At 36.9% G+C, this 12555-nt stretch overlaps 1 protein-coding gene across 1 annotated transcript in view; it reads right to left on the bottom strand.

Moving 5' to 3' along the window:
• The window catches only part of LOC126299076 (protein Hook homolog 3-like), a 197136-nt gene that overhangs the window by 10844 nt on the left and 173737 nt on the right, over positions 1-12555 (bottom strand). The window contains exons 13-14 of the mRNA XM_049990746.1: positions 11510-11715; positions 9058-9129 (exon numbers count right to left, since the gene is read on the bottom strand). Coding sequence (XP_049846703.1) covers positions 9058-9129; positions 11510-11715 — 278 coding nt within the window. The remainder of the gene's footprint in view (positions 1-9057; positions 9130-11509; positions 11716-12555) is intronic.

Below are 12555 nucleotides of genomic sequence, written 5' to 3'. Positions count from 1 at the left end.
CTCATAGTGGATTCAGAAAACATTGTAGCACTATGTACTGCACATTGCATACAGTATTTCTCAAATGTTGTATTATGCACCACAATACTTGTGAAACAAGTCCTGTGCATTACAAATACTTAGCCAATCAAGTTTCATTAAGTACTGCAAAGCAACAGAACATCACATATATAATGATGCATTTGACGATTTTTCTTTCAACCTCAGCTTTTGTTCCATGCTACTTTGATAAAATTTCGTCCCACTCAGTTACAGATTGGATATTAAAAAAGTTTTTTTTTTTACATATACAGTAACCTGTGCAATTTTCTCAATATCTTTATGTGGAAAAAATCTTTCATTTTATGTCTAATTCCTATCTCATTACTTTGTTTACATTATAAATTCAGTTCTAAAACCAAAGCTTTGTCACTGTAAAGTGTCATACAACAGAAACATCAATGGCATGATTTTTGTTCCTCTCTTCACCACGATGTACCTCTATGTACCTCCATTCACAAGCTTTTCACTGTGATAACAGCAGAAGCCATTACACTACACATTAAACCTTCAAATAGTGGACATCAACTTGCAAACTTCTGTTAGTTTTCGTGAGCCGCATTTACACCACCAGCTAGCTTGTTGACCATGCATCACCAACATGATTATCAAGTTATAGTTACTCCACAGAAGTCAGTAATGCAGAGAGGATGGAGAATATATATGTTACCTTCCAGGCCAGTTCTTTCACATAGGAAAACTGACTGATTTATCTGGACTAACCATAATGAGGTGACCATGCAAAGCAAGAAAACTGGTGGTGTAAATATCCATCACTGATCATGTGGCTCATAAAACTCTTTAGGGTACCATGGATAGCATTGTTGGGAGGCTCATAACTTGCCTTCATTGATTCAGGGAAGCCTTGGAAAAACCTAACCATAGGTGAGCAGATGGGGATTTCAACCATGCTGATCGTGAATGTGAGTACAAAGCTTCAAGTATCTAGGTGAATAGGTGAAATAACTGGAAACATTAGCAATAAAAAGGTAGCTAACAAAAAGCCCACAGAAAAAATGTGTAAAGCCTACACAATTATCTGAAATATGGACAACAAGAAATCACAGTCCAATAAAGCCCAACTTTGTCACTACTACACAGTTATTCCTACACAAGCACTCTACACAACAGAGAGATCATCATTAACTACTTCATCAAGAAAACAGGATGACAAATACAAAGAAAAATATTTGGAGCAAAGTTCTAGATGTTATCTGGATGTGCAGAACCTTAGAAGAACTATATTCCATGACTGAGTGGTTCATCTCACTTGCATAGAAATGATGTATGAAATTCTACACACTATTTCTGTGGCATTTAATAAGCTTTATATATACTCTAGGTGGTGCCAAATATGATTGGAAATCAACTACACTAAGCCAAGCATGTGGTTAGAAAAGCTGAAATTTCTGAGCTGAAGATCAATCAGTACTGTCAGTTTTATTAGTGTAATGACCACTAGCTGTGTCACACACCACAGCAAGCTTAATAATACTGGAATGTAGCACAATCACGCATATGAGGTTCTGCACATGTGAGCTATTATTTTGTTAGCTGCTTGTGTAACCAACATGGAGCCTAATGATCAACTCTTTGAAACTTCCAGTAGCTTCTGTGCTCGTGTCAACTATCAGGTAAAGTGGAAAAAATAATCTAAAATGTAATAATTATGATGTATTTATCATGAGGACTTATGGCACACATTTTTTCAAGTAGGTACTATGTAAGTTATTACATATTCATTGACTCTTACTCAATAAAGGAGAGAACTATTAGACAGAAAACTGTGTGTCTTTATCAGTGTTATCTGTGTTTTCAAAAATTTCAAAAGGTAATCTACCCATTACTTTCAGCACAAATTACTGAAAAATGCAGTTAGGTTTTAGAAATAACTCTTTCGTTAACTAAGCATAATATTTTTTTTTTCTTGCACAAAATATTGGATGGTAAAAACAACAGCCAGTAACATAACAAAATCTCTTGACTGAGTGAATAACAGCATACTACTAACTCAGACCTCGCTAAGATCTGTGCTCTCAGCATGCACTCGCATTCTGGGAGTGCAGCCAAGTCTGCTTAGCATTACAGCTTCACCCACCATTGTGCTACTCCAAAGAATTGTGCAAGTGAGACAGTTACATGCCAAAGACTGCACAACCAGGAAACATTTGAAAATATGTTTGCAACACAATTTCTGCATTTATGTGAGACAACTTCTGGACGATGAAAATCAAATTCCAGAAACTGTTTTTCCCTGTCATGTTTACATGTTTAGGCATGAAGCAGTTTTGCTAGACTGGCTGAATGTTAGTTTTATGATAATCAGTTGTTTGACACAAATGGCCTCTGGAAATCATCTGTTCTGGTTTCTAATTTAGTCAGCACAAAGCCTGTCTCTCTTCAATTAAATATCAGCATTAGTCAACTTTGTCGTCAGTGTAGTATTTCCACTTCTAGTTCACCGGACAAAAAACCACTCTTTCCAGATTATCTAAAAAGTTTTAAAAACAAGACATAACCTGACAACCAAAGCAAGTTTCAAAAATGGTTGAGAGTTTACATGGGAGCAAAAATTAACTGTGGAAGAGGAAATCTGGCAGCTAGAACTACATTTCCGAATCAATGCTAGAGTATTTACTTGACCAACACTTAACTCAGTTTTATCCCTAAGGGCTACCTTCATTTCATCCAGCATTCTCTCTCATTCACCAGAAGACAAGTGCGTCATATCGTCCTTGTGGCTGGTGCAGTAATATCTTTCCAATGCATGTTTTTTTGCAGCTCATAACAGGGCAATGGCATATTAAGCAAATTTGCATAGCCTTCAAATAATACAAAACCGTAAAGTAATTCGAATTCCGAACTGAATGATATGGTACTCAACTTTTTCTTTTTTTTGAATAGTGTGTAGACACCACACAGTATTTCTGTGGGAGAATGTAAACTGAATTTAACACAATTGGGTATGACAAGTTGATGACTCTTTTGCTCTAGCAGCATTTGGCTGCAACATCCTTTTCCTCCTCAGCCCATGGCCCCATTCAATGCTGTGCTATGAGAGCTAGAAAGGAGTGCAGCCAGATTACTTGTGTCCACAGGCTCGGTTTGGCCAGGCCTGAGCTAAATAAATGAGAACACCATTGAAGTATGTTAAAATATTCAACTAGTTTATGTTTTATCTGAGAAACAAGATGCAGACAGTTGGTTTACAAAGGAAATACACTAGCAAGTGACTGAGGTAATTGTAACATGTGATGATTCTGCTTGCCTTCAACACTATTACACAACTCAAAACTATCTTATTAGCTAATGATACAGTCATACATATAACTACAAATTCAGGCCAGGAATTGAAAAGCAGTAATTCATACTGTGGAGAGGAGTAACTATTGGTTGTCATCTAATAGGCTGACACTTATCGGCAGTAAGAAACAGTTTACTACATACAATTCTCTTCATCTACATATACATCTACATGGCTGCTCTGCATTTCACACTTAAACAGCTTCACAGAGGGCTCAAAGAACCACTTTCAGAATATTTTTCAACTGTTCCACTCTTGAATAGCACATGGGAAAAATGAAAACCTAGATCTTTCTGGGCAAGCTATAATTTCTCTTATTTTATTATGATGGTCATTTCTGTCACTGGAAGTGGGAGTCAACAATTTTTTTTGCATTCAGAGAAGAAAATTACTGACTGAAATTTCATTAAAAGATCTCGCCACAGTGAAAAATGGCTTTGTTTCAATGATTGATACACCAAGTTGAGTAACATATCTGAGGCACCATCTTCCCTATTTTGTGATAATACAAAATGAGCTGCCTTTCTCTGAACTTCTTCGATGTCCCCCCTTGGTACTATTTAGTAAGGGTCCCATAGTGACCAGCACTTCTTTAGAAGAGGATGGACAAACACAGTGTAGGCAATCTCTCTATTAGATTTGTTTCATCTTCTAAGTGTTCTGCCAATTAATGCAGTCTTTGGTTCACCTTCCCCATAATATTTTCCATGTTGTTGCTAAAATTTAAGTTATTTGTAATTGTAATCCCTTTGTGTTTAGTGGAATCAAAAACCTTTAAATTTTTATTATTTTTCATGTAGCAGTCATTCAACAGAACTTTTTTAAGACTCACATGGATGACTTCACACTTTTTATTGTTTGGGTATAACTGCCACTCTTAGCACCATGCAGATATCTTGTCTACATAATTTTATAATTCATACTGTTAACTTCACTAGATGGTAAATGGCAGCATCATGCACAAACAATCTAAGAGGGTTGCTGAGATTATTTCCTAAACTATTCACAGTGACAATTTTCTTGCAATTGTAGCATAGTTAGTGAAACAGAGAAGACTTAATTTCTTGGACTGAGTCAGTGAAAGCTCTTGTCTAAGGAACATATTTATGACCTCCTGCATAGATTGAAGATGGCTATTTTTTTCCAATTGGACTGTTGTCCAGTCAGCATCTGTGATGTACAGGGTCAGCAAAATAAAACTAGCCCGGGAAATATTTACAATGAGACTAACTAGGGAGTTCATGGACATAACAGAAAATGATGGAAACGGAAACCACTGACACTGAGGCAGCACAGTGATTGATTTATAAAACTGTGAGAGACACATAGCAGCTCTACTGGAGGGATAGCAACAATAGTGTTTTCAGTGTGCTGCTGTAGCTTTTCCAATGTGTGTTGATTAATAAGTGCATCTAACCCTTCAATTTGCCTGAGGATTATTTGAGTACACCTGACCCTCCAATTTGCTTAACAGGTAAAAATCACAGGGAAAGAGATCAGGTGATCAAGGTGGCCAGCAAATTGCACTCCCTCTGCTGATTGTCCGCTCCTCACCGAACACATCATGCATTTATGACAAGGTCGTACTGTTGCTCCGTCTTTCTGAAAATATCCATACAGTCTTTCATCTTCTATGAACTCTTTCATACATGGATTACACAGTTTCTGAACATAATAGTTAGAGTTAACAGTTTGGTGATTGAAGCACCAAGCACCAATCTTGAGATGATGCAACGGCTCTTCAAAGCAATCATGGGGTTTTTCTGATGCATAATGGTGCTTTTTCAGTGACTTCACATACCCTGACAGACTGTACCAGGTGTAATCTGATGAAATACAAAACTTCGAATCCAAAAGTCCCGATTCCACTTCACTCAGAAACCACCAGCATAACTCAACATGCAGACGTTTGTCTAGATACTATAACTAACGCGCAACAGTAAATTTGTAAGGATACTGATGCAAATCCTTTATGATGTTTTGACATGAAGAGTTCTTAATTCCCAATTGCACAGATAAATGACGCTGAGATTTTATCGGACTTTGTTTCTTGGATTTTGTTTCATGCTTTCCTTCACTCAAGCAATGTTTTTTGTTGTTCAAACTTGTTGTGAATAATCACAGTTTTTATTCACTACAAAGCCTGTTTTATGCAATTTTGCCATTAACTTTTGCATTGCAGACTTTGGAGGTTTTACCACAATTCTTCCAATCTTAAACTCATGCCCAAAAAGTTCCCAGCACATTTTTGACGAATTGTGCTTAACATAACAATCTACAATGGGACAGAGAGCATTCAGAAGATATGCATGCGCAGACGTATGACAGCAACTGACTGGTGCATCAAAATCGTGGTTTCCAGCATTTTCTGTGATGGACAGTTCTATTTGCTGACAACAGTCACTTCCATGCCAGACTCATAAATATTTTATGTATAACAAATGTTATTTACTTTGGATGTTTTAATTAATTTGTGATGCATAGGAAAAATTATCTCAGCTCCCAGGCAGAAAAAAATATATTTTTATTCCAAAATTGAACTCTCTGGACCACAAATAATGTTAATTCTTGATGCCATTGTAGACCTTTAATTACCATGCTGAGTATTCTAACACTAGCACCACAGTTCATCAACTCACTTGTAAGATTCTTGTTTGACAACATGAACTTGTTTAAAATGATATATCATTCTTTCAATGAACACAAAACAGAGGACTCATCTTCATATGGTGCGTACATCCTTAATTACTGTTCAAAAAATGTGAAACACTTCTCACCAAACACTTTCTGTTAGTTTCCATGTGTATCAAAGTCTGGTAGTAGCAAATTTCAAGTTTGTAAACCCAAGTTCCTCCTGACAAACTCCATCTATTTCTTGCAGGAATCCTTTAGGTTTTCTAGTTGTGTTATAGGGATGTAATTCAATGAAGTGAATGGACTAGCAGACAATGTTGTTCATATATCAGGAATTATTAGGGTCAGCTTGAATGGTTTGTTGTAATGATAAGACATTTAAATACATTTTGAAGTGTGAAAACGTTTGGTTCCATTGAACTTGAAAGAGAAAAGGACTAAGGTTGTTAGGAGGACTCGAGTCATTCCTCTTTTAACACAGTACCCTTGTCCTCTTAGAATTTATGCAAGTGTTCTTTAACTTTAAGACAAAGGATTTTTGCCTGGTTCAGCTATCTTAACTTGGGCTTTGCCAAATACTTTCAGGAAAATTCCAGATTTGTTCTTACTAACAGGCAATAACATGGTTATTATTAGTAGTAGTATTGTTTTCATTCCACATTGACTTATGTTTTTTTAATTTCTTTATTTTATTCTGTTTTGGGTTTTCTTATTTTTATGTTGTATTATTCTGCTTTATTTCCTTGGCACAGGTGTTCTAGGGAATAATAATTTAAGAAACATTTTAAAAATTACTATTTTTGATTGAGTGGAGATGATCTAATGTCTACATCTACATCTACATCCGTACTCCGCAAGCCACCTGACGGAGTGTGGCGGAGGGTACCCTGAGTACCTCTATCGGTTCTCCCTTCTATTCCAGTCTCGTATTGTACGTGGAAAGAAGGATTGTCGGTATGCTTCTGTGTGGGCTCTAATCTCTCTGATTTTATCCTCATGGTCTCTTCGCGAGATATACGTAGGAGGGAGCAATATACTGCTTGACTCTTCGGTGAAGGTATGTTCTCGAAATTTTAACAAAAGCCCGTACCGAGCTACTGAGCGTCTCTCCTGCAGAGTCTTCCACTGGAGCTTATCTATCATCTCCGTAACGCTTTCGCAATTACTAAATGATCCTGTAACGAAGCGCGCTGCTCTCCGTTGGATCTTCTCTATCTCTTCTATCAACCCTACCTGGTGCGGATCCCACACTGCTGAGCAGTATTCAAGCATTGGGCGAACAAGTGTACTGTAACCTACTTCCTTTGTTGTCGGATTGCATTTCCTTAGGATTCTTCCAATGAATCTCAGTCTGGCATCTGCTTTACCGACGATCAACTTTATATGATCATTCCATTTTAAATCACTCCTAATGCGTACTCCCAGATAATTTATGGAATTAACTGCTTCCAGTTGCTGACCTGCTATTTTGTAGCTAAATGATAAGGGACCTATCTTTCTATGTATTCGCAACACATTACACTTCGCTACATTGAGATTCAATTGCCATTCCGTGCACCATGCGTCAATTCGCTGCAGATCCTCCTGCATTTCAGTACAATTTTCCATTGTTGCAACCTCTCGATACACCACAGCATCATCTGCAAAAAGCCTCAGTGAACTTCCGATGTCATCCACCAGGTCATTTATGTATATTGTGAACAGCAACGGTCCTATGACACTCCCCTGCGGCACACCTGAAATCACTCTTACTTCGGAAGACTTCTCTCCATTGAGAATGACGTGCTGCGTTCTGTTATCTAGGAACTCCTCAATCCAATCACACAATTGATCTGATAGTCCGTATGCTCTTACTTTGTTCATTAAACGAGTGTGGGGAACTGTGTCAAACGCCTTGCGGAAGTCAAGAAACACGGCATCCACTTGTGAACCCGTGTCTAAGGCCCTCTGAGTCTCGTGGACGAATAGCGCGAGCTGGGTTTCACACGATCGTCTTTTTCGAAACCCATGCTGATTCCTACAGAGTAGATTTCTAGTCTCCAGAAAAGACATTATACTCTAACATAATACGTGTTCCAAAATTCTACAACTGATCGACGTTAGAGATATAGGTCTATAGTTCTGCACATCTGTTCGACGTCCCTTCTTGTTTCTTGTTTCTTTTTGCAGGACCATTATCACAATCTGTGTACACACTGACACTGACACACACACAAAAGTGTGTTTGCCGCCCACCCTTCCCCCCCCCCCCCCCCCCCCTCCCATCCACACACACTGAATATGGATGCACTAGGTGCAAAAGATAACATGCAAAAACATGTGAAATGATAAACTCTTCAATGTTATAGAACTTACATACACATAAACCTTCTCAGTTTTAAGTAACACACTTGATAAGCCTTAACTAACATCCTATACAATCAAGATCCCCACATATTAAGCAATGATAATGAAAATATGTGGATGTTTTGAAGCATATCTGAGTGATGGCTTAAGTCTTTTGTTTCTTGTGATATAGTAATATAAACTCTCACTCTCAGATGTAACACTTATTCCACCTTAAAACGACAAAAAACATTTCATACAAAACTTATGATCTTGTCACTTAATGAACATCAATTTGCAGGCATTAATCACAGAGAAAGAAGTAAGGTTTTCAGTTATAAAAACCTACCCATTGATGTGAAGGATCTAATACATAATTAAATCAATTACAAATGCATAATGATATCATATTTGTTTGACAATGTAAAATGTGTGTGTTCATTGAATGAATATCAGCTTGCATTTGTAATTAATAAATTATGTATTAGATCCTTGACATCAATCAGCAGATTTTCATAACTGAATGCCTTACTTCTTTCTCTGTGATTAACGCCTGCATATTGATGTTCATTAAATGAAGAGATCATAAGTTTATAAATCAATCAATAAAAACCAATTAACATGCCTGTAGTTTAATTAGTAAATTAAAATTGCAAAGTAATTAACACTTCCACATCATACTAACAGAGTGCAATTATGAGCCTTGGAACATGTAAATAACTAATAATAATGTAAAAGTAGTGATGAATACTCACAAGTTTATAAAATGCTGATGTCATAAGTCTCTCCTCCAATTCATGGCAAACTTTATTTTGTTCTTTTTCTTCCTAAAATTTAAGAGAATTAGCATTAACAATTTCAAATAAATAGTCAAAAACATGCTTTTGCTTACAAATGCTGTGGCGTACATACTGATATTAACACACATAACTTAATACTTAGAGAAAATTGTAATTTTGAGTTCTGGTATATAAATGCTAAGAAGTTAAATAGCTAACAAACTTGAATGAAATACAATTGGCTGGCAGCTGGCCACTACCACAGAACTCACTGAAACATCAGTCACAAAGTTATTTTACTCAATGTATAATAGAAGAGTTAAGTACGTTGTTAGACTTTACTGTAACACTTTAAAGGTCACCTCAAACTTGCTGGTTGTGTCATCATCTGCAAGTACAAATGGTGAAGACATACGTAATTTCATCTTCCTCTTCTCTTGAATGAAGTGACAGTAAGGTATATACCATGGTTCAGTGGGCACCACACTCTAGAGATACGATGAGTATTGTAAAATACAACTGTGGGTTAACAGGTTATGACCAACATGTATTCATCACAGCATATAAAACTCTTTCCTGTGAGCTTGAAGAGTAGGCCAACATAAAGCTGTGAGACATTTCATTATTATTAGTTTACTGGGACTGACAAGGTTTACATTCCGCATTCCAAGTATTTAAAATAATTATATTAGTTCTGATTGCAGACCATGACCACAAATTATATAATCCAAAAGATTCCAAGTTGTAGTCTTTCAATCTGGAAATTCATTTGGCTGGGATGACAATACGACTCAGTATTCACAAGTATGTAAACTTGGCGGTCACATGATGAAGCTCAGCTAGCAATCACGAGTATGTGACACCACAGTATTCCGCAGGTAACATTGATCAATAGCATACAGACAGCTGGTCGAGAGTTCTTGCTTTTCAGAATCAATGTGAGTTTGAAAAATGATGACTGGTAACTTGACAGTAAAAATGTTGCATGCAAAGTGAGAAGTTCACTGTTAGTACACTACAACATGCATTCAAGTATAACCAACTCTGTACTTCCAAACTAGGATACAGACAAGAACAATCGCCAAAACATTGTAGGATCTGTGTTCTCCTTTGAGTCATGGGGCAGGATGAGGTGTAACTTAGGGAAAACTGCATGCTAACAAGGTACACACATATGAAACAGGAGAGCTTATGTCTTGTAATTAATGAAAATATAAAAACTGCAGAGAGAATTCAAAGTGATGTTTTAAGACTTCCAGCCACACCAGATTTTGATAGTTAGCTCTAGGGTTATTCAGACAAAATGTGTGATATTGGTTATAAAACTAAACTAGATAACTTGAATGGCTAAACAGCTGACTGAGCATTACTGAATAGTTAAAAAGCTGCAGCTGACACACAACTTCTGCTGGCTGGGCATCAGCCTCAGCCAATTCTTCAGTTGCTAATATCACATCACTGTGGTGAGCAGGATCCAGCAAGCACAACAATGACATGTCGCAGATGTGCATGTCGAAGATCCGAAATGTCCACAGGATAAGAGTAAAGACTCATGAAAGTGTAACAGGATAGTAAGACCATCTCTGTCTGGAATCATTCAGCCACAGGTGCGCAAGAAAAAGCTTACTATCCAATAAAAGGCCCACGAACCAATGTTGCTTTACCACATTTAGCAGTCTGTTGCTTAAGTAGAGATCAGGATCAGGGTGAATGTACTGATCCTACAGAAATCATAACAGAGGTTTTCAGAGGGTAGCTCTGAGTTTGCCTTGGGTAGGGATGTATTTCAAATTCTTCCTTTCACTCAGCTCTTATCATAGGTCTTATAGGTCTTTTCTAATTCTGGAATCAACAGGATACTTTAAACAGAATAACGATTTAGACCTGTGATATACTAAAGTTACATATGAGACTTTACATTTATCCTCTAAAACCATCATGCAAATATTAACAGAATTTATCTCTTAGAACTACAAATCTCTTATGGACAACAAAGCATGAATGTTTAAAAATCTTTCTAGATTTTTTCTTCCCAATTAGTGCAGATTAGATAGTAAAACTCAATTAGTGCAGATTAGATAGTAAAACTCAATGAATTCCCGGTAATGAAAACACAGTTTTTCACGGCTTATATAGGAATGTCTACAAGAATATTACTGTTCAACAGTGCTAATCTCTGTGCAAACTTTGAGCATATTGCCTGGCTTCTACTGTTTGAAACTAAAAATCTCATTAGCTTTGGGTTATTTCTGTTTATAATTTAGCATTCTCTTTATAACCAGATTCTTATGTGCTTATTTCTCTATTAGTCCCTTTAAGAGCCTGGTCGATTAAAGACCTATGAGTGTATTGATCTACTACAGATTTTATACTCCTCATACGCTACTGCCCTCTCTCCTTATGGTAAGTAGGCTGAGAAATATTTTACCTCCAGGTCCTCAATGATCTTTTCCTTGTCTTGGAGCTGGCTACGGAGAACTGCAACTTCAGCTGTGGCGTCTACACTCTGCTTTGGATCCATTATCTTAATGACATCTTTTGCTTTTTCTACATATTTTCGATACCTTTCATTCTGCTGCTGAAGTTCCTGATCTTTACGGCGCAATGTATCCTGTAATGTTGCATCCCTTCGTTCTGGAACAAAATTCGGTAATGGTTACAACACTCTTAAAGTAAATCATTCATATTTTATAAAAACGTGGTTTTAAGCGGCCACACTACTGGTTTCAGCTTACAGCCACATCTTCAGGTACAACAAAAAGAAATAGCACTACAGTGCATTTGTGACAAAATTCTGTTGCATCACTCAGCACCACTATGGCTAGTTCTCGGAGACAATCACAAATGACAATGAGGTAAAATAGCAATGACACATATCAAGACACTAAAGCAGTTTATACAGTTGTCGTTATTCAGCCATTCTCTCTGCAATACAGCACACTTTTGACATGTTGTCACAAATGTACAGTCATGGACAAAATGAGCGATACCCCTCACCTTTTCCTTATGCTGATCTGCACAGCTTTAAAGTCTGCTACACAGCTTAACAGGCAAGGCAACGAAGTGCTACCAATGTACTATGCATAGGCGTGAAATTGAAAAACTACCCGAACTTAGTCAGACTGTTTTCAGTCATGTGTAAGACTGATCAGTGTGTTAAACACAACACGTAAATATATGATATAAATGAAAGAAGAAACGGTAATTAGTATGAACTGTGCTAATAAAAATTAATTTCAGCTTATTGAGATAACATAACTGTTTTAGTAAGACAAAGTACCCCAGATCATTATGAATTAGCAAAATATTATGCACATTCGGTCGCAAAACGGTCTGTGTCAACATTCAGACCAGTCATACTGGATTACCATTGCTGAAAGTGTGCAAATTTAGCAATGCATGAAGATTCATAACGAAATTCAGTTAAAAATCATAAAGTGCCACACTTAAGTCAATTCAGTTATTGACAGAAGC

Source organism: Schistocerca gregaria, chromosome X (genome assembly GCF_023897955.1).
Source record: "Schistocerca gregaria isolate iqSchGreg1 chromosome X, iqSchGreg1.2, whole genome shotgun sequence".
Lineage (NCBI taxonomy): Eukaryota > Metazoa > Arthropoda > Insecta > Orthoptera > Acrididae > Schistocerca > Schistocerca gregaria.
Note: the sequence above shows the minus strand (reverse complement) of the source record. Positions and strands in the feature narration are given on the sequence as shown.